General features: G+C 47.5%; 1 protein-coding gene across 1 annotated transcript; it reads right to left on the reverse strand.

Moving 5' to 3' along the window:
* Positions 1 to 1,184: 1,184 nt before the first annotated feature.
* Positions 1,185 to 11,725, reverse strand: tnfsf12 (TNF superfamily member 12). Its single transcript, XM_088628028.1, has 6 exons — positions 10,780 to 11,725; positions 9,153 to 9,237; positions 6,693 to 6,749; positions 6,099 to 6,116; positions 5,553 to 5,680; positions 1,185 to 4,817 (listed from the first exon to the last, which is right to left on the reverse strand). The coding sequence occupies exons 1-6, from the start codon at positions 10,948 to 10,950 to the stop codon at positions 4,563 to 4,565; spliced, it is 714 nt and encodes a 237-aa protein (XP_088484154.1). The 5' UTR covers positions 10,951 to 11,725; the 3' UTR covers positions 1,185 to 4,562.
* Positions 11,726 to 12,998: the final 1,273 nt, after the last annotated feature.

Genomic DNA, 12,998 nt, shown 5'->3' on the forward strand with positions numbered 1-12,998 from the left:
ATCACCCAGCCCCCAGCGTACAGGAAAAACAAGGCCAGCATGGAGTAGTGAAATTAATCCAGCAACAGGAACATTGAGAAACCAGCAGCTAAAGGTCAAGAAAAGAGAAAAAAACACAATAAAGCATGTTTGTGCTGAAACTGGAAAAAAGGAATGCGTGGCCATCTGGTTCAATTATAGGAAGTGAAAGTTGGGGAGAGGGGATCTGGAGAGAGAGGGGGTGAGATTGCACTGGGGGATGGGGGGGGCGCTTGTGCTCTGCCAGAGGAGCTGAGGAGCTTTTCAAGTGGGGGGGGATACAGGAGAGGGGCCTCGGATATCCCACTTCCCATTTGCGAGCGCGTTGCACAAGCTTTGTGTCACACTGACACAGCACGGGACAGGCGGGCTCAGGGCACAAGCCCGTGAGTAAGCAGCATGCAGTTCAAAACCGCAGACACGTGTTTTACGGTTGGGGAGTCGAAAAGGCTGGAATGCATGAGGTCATTCAATCGTTTGCTGGCTTTTCCATTCTCTGCAAGAGCTTTGGCTTTTCAGGTGTTTGGCGCAAGTGGCGTGCTTGCCTCTGAAGCACAGCCATTCAGGTCATTGAGGCGTACCTGCCAGCCTTCTGTAGCGACTGCAACAGCCCCTCTCACCTGGTGGAGTACCGGAGCTCTAGACTGTTTTTTTTTAATTGCACCTACAGAGAAAATGGCTCTTTTCAGCTGTGCTTTTGCAAAATCAAAACTGAGTGCAGGCTCAAAGATAATGTGCTTCTTTTGCTGTGTTCCCTGTGGTGATTTTAGTATGTATTTCAATATTTTAAATACATTTGTAAAGCACTGTAAGAATGAGGTGCACGTTCTCCAGTGCAGCAGTGTTGTTAAGGTGATCCTGTCTTAGTCCGCTGGAGTTTTGATGGGTAACTGCGGCCAACAAGGGGCCAATAGTGCTCAGTGTCTGGACTCCCTCTTCCAGCCTTGTGGCCTGGGGGCACAGCCTGGAATGGAACCTGCAACATTCCGGCTTCTGTCCACGAGGTGGAAGCTTTTACTGCAAGAGATATTAGGAGACCGCAGGCACAAACAAACTGTGCTTAGAACCGGCAAAATAATCCTTCTGCATTCAGGGTGTGACCACAGAGTGGCTCAGCTATGAAAGAGGCCAGCCTGTCACTCAACACAATGAACTGGCTCTCAACACATCTTTATCTTTTTTATTATTTCTGCTGTTTATAAAAAATAAAGCTATTTTAATTGTACGTCAGATGGTAGTACAGAAAAAAAAAGAAAGTTAATACAGTAAAAGTAAACCTTTTGATGCCCTGATCGCTGGTTAACAAAGGGGACTGAATAACGCATAGAAGCGAAGGTGTTACAGTCCTGTACAATATTAAAGAATCATTTAATCCAGCACCTGTTAAGACTTCTCTTTCAAAATGGTAACTCTGAGCAGTTAGATCAATTGAGCACTTTAGGGCGCTTAAGTGTCACAAGACGTCAAGGCATTTTTCAAATTCAAATTGTGGATGTTTCCCTCTGCTGTAGAATTTACTCGGGTCTGGGGCACGTCATTGGCTCCTTCTGACCCGTACCCCTCAGCTTGAGGGATCCCACAACTTGACTGAGTGCTGTGGCAAGTACGTAGACTCTTACTGGCCAGACTGGAAGACTCTGCTTCCCATGGAACGTGCCACGCCTCCTAACTCTTCTGGCCCTCCCATCTACAGTGCTGTGGGCTGGTGGCTTGTCAAGGAATGAATGACTCTGGCAGGAAAGTGAGCATGATGTCATCATTACCCATCATTATTTTGAGGATAAGGGTTAATCAAGTTCAGAACCTATATGATCTGGCCTGATGTGGAGGTGATATTTTCTGCCTCAAGAAAGCAGCCAAATGATCATGCAGTTGATGTCGGACTGCTGTGCAAAGGACTTGTTGTTTACTGATGGTTTCTGCTCATTCCTGTAATAATTCGCTATTCTCTTTGAAATCTCTATGACTGCTGATTTTTTCCAAACAAGGCTGGATGTTGCCAACTATCACAAACTTACTGGGGGTCCTGCTCAGTCCTGATACTGCCCATGTTTTTTAACCACTGACTCATTGGGTCTACAATTCAGGCGTCATATGCATCAGTCAAGGATATTAGCTGACTATAACTAGGACTGTCACTAGCTGACTGTGACTGGGTTTTGCCACACACGGGCACACCTCCGACTTTCCTGTTTTGTGTCTGATTACAGCTTTGATGTACAAATCAAAAACATAGAGGGCTTAATAGGAATTTGTGGTTACCCTTCATGATCATTCCTCGTAACGGCACTACACAAACTCAAATTGGTAGAAGAAGCATAGGCAAAATATTGACTAAATACTGACCCCTCTACTACTGTCCCTCACTGCAAGGTATAAGGATAGAGCTTACTGGACATACACATTAGAATCCCAGCATGTGCTCAGTAGCATCACAGATCATGTTTATATATATATATTGGATTATTTGTATCGAAACGTATTACATTATTAAAAATACAAATAAATCACAGATCTCCAAGAATTCAAAAACTGATTGATCTCCTCCTCCCTTCACAACACTGCTTCCATACAGTAATTCCAGGTTCCACTTAGTCACATGATGCCTGATGATGATGTTTACAAAAAAAAGTTTTTTTGTTTTTTTTTAGAACACTGGTGTGCTACTCAGCTCTCCATAGGGTCCAGTATGCACGGGCACAAAGTAATCCCTTATACTGCTGCTCCAAAAAGAAACAGAGCTGCAGGCTGAGTTGGTCCTGAGGTTTTTCCATTATCCTCCAAAGAAGCTGTTAGTTAATCTTTTACTTAAGGATGCTTAATGCAGGCTTTGTGGCAATCAAGGATTATCACCCCTTGGTTTGTTCTTTTTCTGTGACATTTCTGTACTTTTCCCAAGCTTGAGCTTCACCATCGCCTTTGCAATCCCTCCCACCTCAATATTATTACGATATACCATAAACTGTAGCTGTCCAGTGTGGATGCTAACAATGTTTGCAGGCACTGTTAGCAAAACGCAGTCTAGTTTACTGGAACATCACACTTCATCTGATTCATATTGTTTTTCCAAGACTCCCTTCTTGCTGCTTTTTCCAACTGTGATTTTTTTCCAGGAAAGCCTGGGTTTATTCCATTCTTTCCAGAATCTGCAGACTCAGGTCTAGTGCCTGCACAGTAAAATTGTAACTGAATAGCGTAGCTATCTTTGTGCGACACTTGATAGTCCAACTTGGGGCTACTCTTGTGCTTAGACTCCTTTGGCTCCAAATCCACACATGCTTTCCAGCCTCCCAACCATCCTCTTGCTCAGTTCCAGCTTTCTGTCTGCCTGTAGAAGGAGCTACAGTTCAGTACGGTTTCAGTTCTGACTGGAGCAAGTTAGAACCCCACTGTTTTCTTTGGAGGAAATGCTGGCAGTCCAGCATACACCTGTTAGGAATGTGTGACTCATATCTCCACACAGTGCTGCATCTCCGCTGGCATCAACACATTCTGATCCAAGACCGTCATGTTCCAGCAGGTTTCAGAATACATCCAAATTAAAAATTTGGGAACAATTGCAAGTTTTTGAAAAGTTTAGAAGCTGACTCCTTTTGGAGGCTTGGCACAATCCAGGTTCCCATTCCAGTACATAACTTCACTGAAATAAACTTCCTCATTAACTGGTCAGAGTGCCATTGAACCTAGTGTTGATAGATGGATGTGTCTTGACTTTCTGGGACTGAGGATGGCCAACTCCCTGCCCTGCTAACTAGAAAAAAAAACGATTGATTGATGATTGAAATATTAGACTGCTGGGATGGTAAGCTACACAGTGCCAAATGCTCAACAATGGAAACGTCCTTGCCTGAAGAGCAGGGCACAACTGGTCTCTCCAGCTGTAGCTAGCAAAGTGCAGCTTCGTGGAGCATAGTGGTATGTCACTGAAGTGGTTCCATCACCACTGGAGAGGACCCAGTACTGCTATACCGTGAACCCTAGGAACAAGAGAGAAATTTGGACCCATGTCCTGGTTCATACCACAGTGAATGTGTGGGAAGTCACTGCACAGGTAAACAAAGCCAAATTAATCAAATTCATTTCTCAAGTTGCTGTGCCTCTCACAACTGTGGGGCAGGGGAAGGAAAGTCCTGTGGCATGTGAATTGTTGACATCCGTGAATTGTCCTCACAGCGGTTCTTCTGCTTTTGTAGTCCAGGCTGCAGCACATAATGACAGAGTTCTGCTTTAAAGGAACCGCTGTCTGGGAGAGGATGGGGAAGCTCTCATTGGTTCGGAAGATGGAGGGTTCACAAGCAGTGATGTTGGGTTTCCATATGGATGTTAACTGAGAAAAGGGCAATATCATACACTCCAAATAATGATAATTTTTCAAAAAGAGGAATCTGCAGAAATGAGATCTTCAGACTGGATTTTGCTGCTCCGATAAGAATGTTTTAATTCAGTTTAGCTGTGGTGCATCGGAGGCGATGTGGGCGCGGGATCTCTCAGTTCATTCTCAGTGGATGGGTTTGCCCAGTGGGGCGACGCCCTGTGCAACAGTCTCAGATGACCTTGAAGAGGCCGAAGTAATGGCGTGGGCTGGAGTGCAGGGAGAAGGAGGGGCCAGTAGCAGTTCTTAGCCTTGTGCCCTTGGACAGCTGGAGCAGACCAGACACCTGGCAGGGCTTCAGGAAGTGAAAGGGATGAGTCTCGGAGGAGGGGGTGGTGCTGTATCCCTCCATGCACTGCAGCACCTTGCTCTGGTTGGCCAGCACATCCAGTTTCACGTAGGTGGTCTGTTTGTCGTTGAAGTGGACCTGAAGCAGAAAAGCAGAGGGACACGCAAACATATTTGACTGCCTGAAAGCCAAACTACAGAAATGTGTATGGGTATGATCCAGAGATGGAAATAGGGCACTCCGTGAGGAGAAGGAGGACCAGTTCCCGTGTTTCTATGGCACACCCACCTGCCAGTTGTCTCCTGGTCTCTGCAGTGTTAGCAGGTCCCAGGAGCTGCTGATGAGAGGCTAGCTCAGGCCAAGTCCCAGAGCATGGTACACTACCTCTTCAGGAATGCCTTTCACAGCTGGCTAATGGGCTAATGGTTTTGGATCCTAATCAGCTTTTCATGTGCTAGATTAATGCACACATGCACGTGTAAGCATGCACACCACATATGGAAATAGAAACAAGCAGAAGATCTGGGCTTCTCCCATCTCCTGAGTGGCAGGTCTCTTAACTGATGAAGACAGAGATCAGATAAAGCAAAACACAACAAATTGTGATTAGAACTCCTGCATGGAAGGCATACTGAGCCTCATTCAGCTTCAACCTGACACAGGCTCTTGTTTGAATCCGCACTGGAGAAACTGAACCATAAATCTGAAACACTATTTGCAATCCTAGTCCCTTTTTACATTTCAGACGTTTTTCAAACAAAAAGTAACAACTTCAATACTGCAGTGCTTTGGTTTGTAAAGTGTGCCAGAACAAACGTGCTGTGTTTTCTGGACTCCAGTCCTATAAGATCTTTGCACATTTCTGGGACTCACTTGGCAGTAGACATAGTAGAGGCCTTTGTGCTCCACTGTGAAGGTGCCTGTGTTGGGGTCGTAGTGCACGGCCTTAGTGGTATTTAGAACCCTTTCTGTCCATCCCTTTATGATGCCATCCTCGCCCACTGGAAGAAAAACACACAAACTAGCACTGTACCGCAGAGCCTCTCCTATAAAAACAGAGTTGCAAACATGAAATGCTAGCATGCTCTGTTTTAAATTAGTTGGCTATTGGGGATTATCTCCCATTTGCGTGGTTGGAGAACTGCTCCACAGCACTCAGAAGAGGTATTAACACTAATACAGCTAGTACTTTAACTGTTGCTGTTGCAACTATCACTGCCATTACAGCTACTACTCCTGCTGCTGTTGCTACTACACTACAAAGTTTGCCACGTCTGAGGTGCTGCTACTATACTGTAAGTACTGCTGCTCCTTCCATTATCACTGCTACTGTGACTACTCCTGCTACCAGAGCTACTGATACTGCTGCAACAACAACAGCAGCAGCTTGATACAAACAACAGTAATAATGATACTCACCATGCGTCTGGGAAAGAACTGTAAAAAATAAGTGACAGAAATTAACGTTGATGTCACCCCAGACAGATGCACAAACAGAAAAACAAACAGCTGTTGTATTGACTTTGCTGTATCTGCTGTGTGCTTGTACGGCCAGATACACAGTGACATTGTGGAGTTTTTAAATCTATGCAAAGGATCGGCGCTTGTGGCTGGAAGGTTGCCGGTTCGTATCCCGCGGCCGGCAGAGGAATCCTACTCCGTTGGGCCCCTGAGCAAGGCCCTTAACCCCAACTGCTCTGGGGGTGCTGTGAAAATGGCTGACCCTGCACTCTGACCCTAAGCTTCTCTTCCTGTCTGTGTGCCTGGGAGAGCAAGTTGGGGTCTGTGAAAAGACAGTTTCCTAATGCAAGAAATTGGATATGGCCAAAGTGATTTTATCTTAACAGGTAGCCATCTACCTGTTACTCCATACAGCAATGTGACTGTGTCTGTGCGCGTGAGCCTGAAACATGCAGTGCCGAGAGTCAGCACTCATATGGGAGGCAGGGCTTGGCCGGGTGTGACAGTGATTACAAAGGCAAAAACGGAACCAATCAACGGCATCGCACTTACTTTCAAAATGAGCCGCCACTTTGTTCCGGCCATTTCGTCCGTTCTTGTGCTTTCGGACTGTAGAGGAAACCAGAAGAACGAATGAATAAATGCGCCCGTGTACTTATTGACATTTATTGACGCACAAGAATGCCGTTCTGTTCAATGAAGATCTTCTTTTTTCCGTGTGAAATGCACCCCGGATCCAAACACTTTAGATGGTTTCAGTGTCATTTCAAATACTGGGGTGTCTGTAGGGCAGAAGGTTTCAATTGGGATATTGTTTAACTAAAGTTACAAAACAATTCACACATAAACAGAAAAATGTAGTGCAAAGATTGAAATGCTTTTTGCAACTGGTGAAAAAATCAATTCTCCCAGAAATGATACTTGATGAGAGAAAAGAAGATTAAATTGATCCCTGGTGTCCAATAACACAGTCTGCTGCTGCATCTCTTATTTGTCTGCAGCTGGATAAAGTGGATAAAATGCTGCAAGTCTGAGAAATAATCTTTACACGACGCATTTCATGATATCTCTCAACGGACGTTACAATAAAACAGTAGAGCATAAACACTGCAGTACGGGAACTCGGACCAAACTGAAATCTAAAGTATACAGGTGGGTTTTAAGAAATGTCTTGAAGGTGCTGATTGATTTGTAAAACTGGATTAATCTCCCAGCCCATAGCCAGAGAACTGGGACCGTATTCTCCCAGTTTTCGGGGCCCGTTATTGGGATTGGAAAGAAAGCAAAAGTTCAAAGACTGCCAAAGCCGTGCAGGTGTGCAGGGAAGGAAGGGTTCACTCGTAGTCAGGGGCCAAAACAATCACCCTTTAAACGTGAGCAACATATACATTTGAATTATGGTCTGCAATTCACAGGGAGCCGATACGAGGACGATAAAACGGCTGACATATAATTAATAATAATAAGTAATAATTACAATAATAATAATTTATAATAATTGCTTACACTTATATAGTGCTTTTCTGGACACTCCATTCAAAGCGCTTTACAGGTAATGGGGACTCCCCTCCACCACCACCAATGTGCAGCCCCACCTGGATGATGCGACGGCAGCCATAGTGCACCAGAACGCTCACCACACATCAGCTATCAGTGGGGAGGAGAGCAGAGTGATGAAACCAATTCATAGAGGGGGATTATTAGGAGGCCATGATTGGTAAGGGCCAATTGGAAATTTGGCCAGGACACCGGGGTTATACCCCTACTCTTTTCGAGAAATGCCCTGGGATTTTTAATGACCACAGAGAGGCAGGACCTCGGTTTTACATCTCATCCGAAGGACGGCGCCTGTTTACAGTATAGTGTCCCCGTCACTATACTGGGGCATAAGGACCCACATGGACCGCAGGGTGAGCGCCCCCTGCTGGCCCCACTAACACCTCTTCCAGCAGCAACCTTAGTTTTTCCCTGGAGGTCTCCCATCCAGGTACTGACCAGGCTCACACATTTTATTTTTAGTTAAAATGTGTGCTTTTTGAATATGCAGTAAAATGGATAGCAGGGGGGAAAGCTTTATTTGTGCACACTGTGACAAAATATACCCCATTAAAATGTCTTTAATAACTTATTTTTAGTCACAGATCAGAACAACTCGTGTTTCAATACACATCCTTTCTTAACGATACAAATATCTGTGTCATATTTAAGATAAATGGAGGAAGCCGCAAGTGAGTGCTGGAGGTTATTGTCACTTCTATGAATTTTAACAATGGAAACCAAATAGAATAGCTCCAACAAAACTACTTTCCTCTTCTTCTTCCCCCAGCTAGCAAACAGCATAGCGAGCTGGTTTCCTGCAGCAGCTGGTTTTTCAGTCATAGGACAAAAAAGGCTGCAGGAAAATGAAAGCGACACTTTTTTGTGTCCATAAATGCACAGATGAAGAAGACCTGTGCTTAGAAAGAGGAGGGAGAGGGAGTGAAATCGCCTACACAAGAAAAGCTCTGAACTGGCTTGAGTTCCACTGAAGAAGACTGCGCCTTCACAGGCTCAGACCTGTCAAACTGTTACTGATCATTTACCAGAACATGAAAACCTTTCATCCCACGACGATCGGAGGCCTTAACACACAAATTATCTTCTCTTCGATCATTCATTTCAAAGCGCTCACAATCTTTTAAACAAATGGTGATTCGGGACCTATAAGACGAGCTGGACTGGGGTTCTCCAGGACCAAGGCTGGAGACCCTGTGGTTTAGGATGGCCAGTAAGACTAACTGGACTGGGGCTCTCTAAAATTGGGGGTCCCTCCACTTACAGAGAGCGGGACCGCAGCTCTCCCTGATGTAGGCTGTGTCATTAATCGGCTATGAGTGGGAAGTGCAAGAACACGCCTCATGTTATGACCCGGATGTTCGAGTTTGGGTTATGTGGCTGGCCGGGGAAGGCGTGTGTTGTGAATTCTGAGACGATTGCTGCTCCAACGCAGAAGGAACAGACACCTGTCCTCACCTGGCGTTCGCTTAACTCTCTGCCCTTCCGCCAACTCTCTCTTCTCCAGTAGGAGCTGGACAATGGCCTCGCGCTGCAAATTCAGCTGGAGAGAGAGAAAACCAGGAGGAGTGCTTTTACAGATGGACAGTATCTGCAGGTCAACCTGGTTTGAAAAAGCCTGCAAATCCTCCACACAACGCTCCCCTCCACACGCACAGAGCCACCACCCCACCCCTCTCCTCATATCCCCATACACATACAGTAGGGCCGGCTGCACTGTTCCTTCTGCAGAAGGATCTTCCTGCTGCTCCAGCTACCTGTGGTGAGATCAAAGAGCCCAAGGCCTACAAATGCAATTGTCTTTTATTGCACCCAGTTACTGACTGCTGCTAAAACCAGTCAAGAACCCAGTTAGATAGACTCAACGTAATGCTCATCCTCATAATGCTGGGCGGCTGGTTCAAGTCCTGAATTATGAGGTTAAAACTACTCCGGATTCCCTGCTGCCAGTTTCCCATGCTAACATCTATACATTGAGCAACAGGGCCCCCTGTGCGGTGCCATGGAGACACAGCGGAGAAAGCCATCGTGCAAGTTTTAGCAGCGCCCGTCCAAGCCCCTGCCCTCCATAACCCTGGCTACAGCTGTTTTTCTTGTACTGCTTCCAAAACCGCACACTGAAACACGTCCCACACAGCCCGGAATGCAGGCAGAGTGCTGTGCGACGAGCTCGCCACCCTGCTGCAGCGTCTGCATGAGTACAGCGCGAGAGGAGACCTGTCTCTGGTAAGGCGCAACGGTGCTGGGCCAACGAATCAAAAATGGGGTGACTAATTGTGACCTCCCATTTCTCTCACCTGCTGCCACCACTTCCTGCCCGCCAGCGTTTGGAAAACGCGGGAAACACAGGCGTAAGGAGGGCAATAAGTTACAGTACACATCAAGGAATACAACACGAGGCAGAGGAGAGGGCATTGACACATGCAGTTTGTTTCAGGGCAATTAATACTCTGTTCTGCTGCTACTGCTGCCACAGCTCTTACTACAACTACTACCACAGGTGAACGGGCTGGCACTGCCACTGGTTCTGCTGCCACGGCTACCGCTGGTGCTGAACGGGCTGGCACAGCCACTGGTTCTGCTCCACAGTGGGTGTGGGGTATCTGGAGCTGTCAAGTCTGCTGTTCGAGCCGCATCTTTCAAGCGGTCGGACGAGATCCTCGACTATAAAAGCTGGCAACCAAGTAAGCAACGGTAGTCAAGCTGTTGCCCTTGTCGTCATTGTTGTTGTTACTACTGCTAACACTACGAGAAGTGCTAATAAGGAAAATATCTATTTTGAAAGCTGATGAATCCAATTTTTCGAAACCGAGGCTTGGTGGAGACAGGAGATTAACGATTTCCACGGCATTACGGTGCCCTGCGTGGACTAGAGCAAGGCGACCACTGAACTAAACACGAAGAGTGGAGGGGCAGTCCAGGGAAGCCGGGGCTGTCCCGGTTTGCTGGAACTGCTGGCGAGCGCGCTGGTTACATAACACAGTGGCCTTCATACAGTTCTGAACTCGTACTTGGGCGTCGGGCACACGAATAATTCAAAACCGCACGTATGAGAATCCGCTTGTGTTTGGTTGCGGGCTCCTACCTGTTCCAGGTGGCCCTGCAGCGTCCGGAAAGACCGAGACAAGTCGCGCGTCTGTCCCCAAGACCACGCCGTCAGGGCGACGCTAATAGCGGCCAGGGTCACCGCCGCTACAGCCACTGCGCCCCACACAGCAGGTACGCGCACTCGTCTCCGCAGTAGAACTCGCTGCATGCTTCTGCCTTCTGCTTCCTTAACATTTCAAAGATTTGCTGCTTCTTGTCTCTTTTTCTCGGAGAGGGGTGCCTGCTTTCAACTCCCTGCAACGGAACGCGTCGTTTCTTAGTCGGAATAACGCAGGTTTGACCGGGAGAACTAGCGTACTCCCCCCCCCCACACACACACACACCACCCCCAGAGAGCGGACGGCTAAAACTTTCGCATTGCGAAACTGGAATCGCGGCTGAAACGCGTCCGAGTATATTTAGCTCGGCGAGTGCTTTCCAAGATCAACAGACAGCACCACAACGACTTCGGCTGCAAGGGAGAAAGAAAAAGAGGCGCCGTTTCTGCAGCTCAGGGCTCATCTGCACGTTAAAAAAAAACTGCCGATCCGTGCCCTTTTCGTGTTTGTTTTCTTGCGGTGTATCCTGTCACTCTGCTGTTGCGAGGAGAGGAAGCCCATCTCTCTCCCTCTCTCTCTCTCCCTCCCTCTGCCTCTCAGTTCAGTTCAGTTCTCTCCTCTCCTCCTCTCTCCTTCTGTGCGGACGCCGGGGCACTCGGGACTGCGGGAGCCGAACTATTTTATGCATTTTAACACACAGGAATTGTCCCGGGGCCGAAATGAGTGTCGACTTTAAAACTGGCACGATTACGCGTGAGAACTATACTGCTCAGGGGTTCTGTCTTCCTGTCTGTAGCCTGTGCAGGGGCCTCTCAGACGCGCAGCTCTGCATATTGCCCGATTGCCAGCCTTTCAAAGGACACATTCAAAACCACTGGCACCGCGTCCGTCACCCTCTTTCTGACCGAAGAGGAATTTATAAGGTCGCGCACCTCGTGCTGTGATGGCGTTATTTCCTAAGAGGAAATGGGTTGCGCCATAAACCGGTCCATGAGAACTGGGCTAACTTTTTTCACCCCCCGGGACTGTGCAGCCCATGAAATTGACTCGGTATTTGTGTTCTACCGCAGTCATACCACGCGAGTCTGGTTTTGCCAAGCATTGCCCGCGGGGTGGGTCATGCTTTAGGTTGCTGTGCTTGTGCCGTGTGTTCACTGCACTCTACGGCGCTTCACCCGTTTAGACGTTTACAAGAAGCTTCCCGTCTTGCCTTTTAAATGTTTAATCCCGTTTTTTTTCCTACAGAGAGCAGAACTGCGCACCCAGACTGGCGCTGGCGAATTGCTCCTTATTTCTAACCCGATCCCCGCGCAACCAGCGATTGGGCCCGTCCTAGAAGATTAGGATATCGGTTTCTTCGTCATACTCCATTCTGGGTTTGCACAATTCCCACACCTGCAGCTTCCCCTCAAATAAGCTGCTAAGGCAGTTTCTCACTGGATGCTCCTGATGTGCTGTGGGACTTCGGGCGCAGAGTGGCTGCGCTCTATCACCAAGATGGTGCAGCACTTCAAGCGCGGATGTTGAATTGTGTCCCGCTTTATATGTAAAGAGTTCTGGGATGAAAGGCTACGTAGATGTGGCCTTGTTAATTGAGAAACTGCTCACCCTGGCTGCATAAGGAAAACACTTGAGAATCTATTGTAGAAGACACCAGCAGGGGGCGCGCGTTCGCTGCATGCAGACGGTTCATCAGTGCCGGTTCCAGTGGCGAGGTGCGGTTCTCCCTGGATTCGCCAGATGTCCGTTTCAGCAGACAGCTCGTTGAGTTCGGGGCCGTTAAAAAATTTGAATGTGCATTCACGTTTCAGTGATGCGTCTTAAATCTGTAACCGACTTCAAAATTCCTCATGCTCAATAAGGCTCTGCCTTATAGGCTCAAGGCTCAGTACTTGTCTCAGCTATTATTGTCCTACTCCCCACCTCGCCACTTTGCTCCTTTAATTCTGGTCTCCCGTCTGTCCCCCAAGCCCGTCCACACTGTATGGGTGACTGGGCCTTCTCCTGCTGCGCCCCAGAGCTCTGGAATTCTATCCCCAAGGATATCGGAGAGTCACCTTCCATAAACTCTTTCAAATCCAGACCCAAACCCTTCTTCTTTTAGAAGGGCCTTTACTGAACTGGTCCTGTTCTTTACCTTTCTGCCCCTGCTGTATCC

This window comes from Lepisosteus platostomus, chromosome 4, assembly GCF_059453375.1.
Source record: "Lepisosteus platostomus isolate fLepPlt1 chromosome 4, fLepPlt1.hap1, whole genome shotgun sequence".
NCBI classification, from domain to species: Eukaryota; Metazoa; Chordata; class Actinopteri; order Semionotiformes; family Lepisosteidae; genus Lepisosteus; species Lepisosteus platostomus.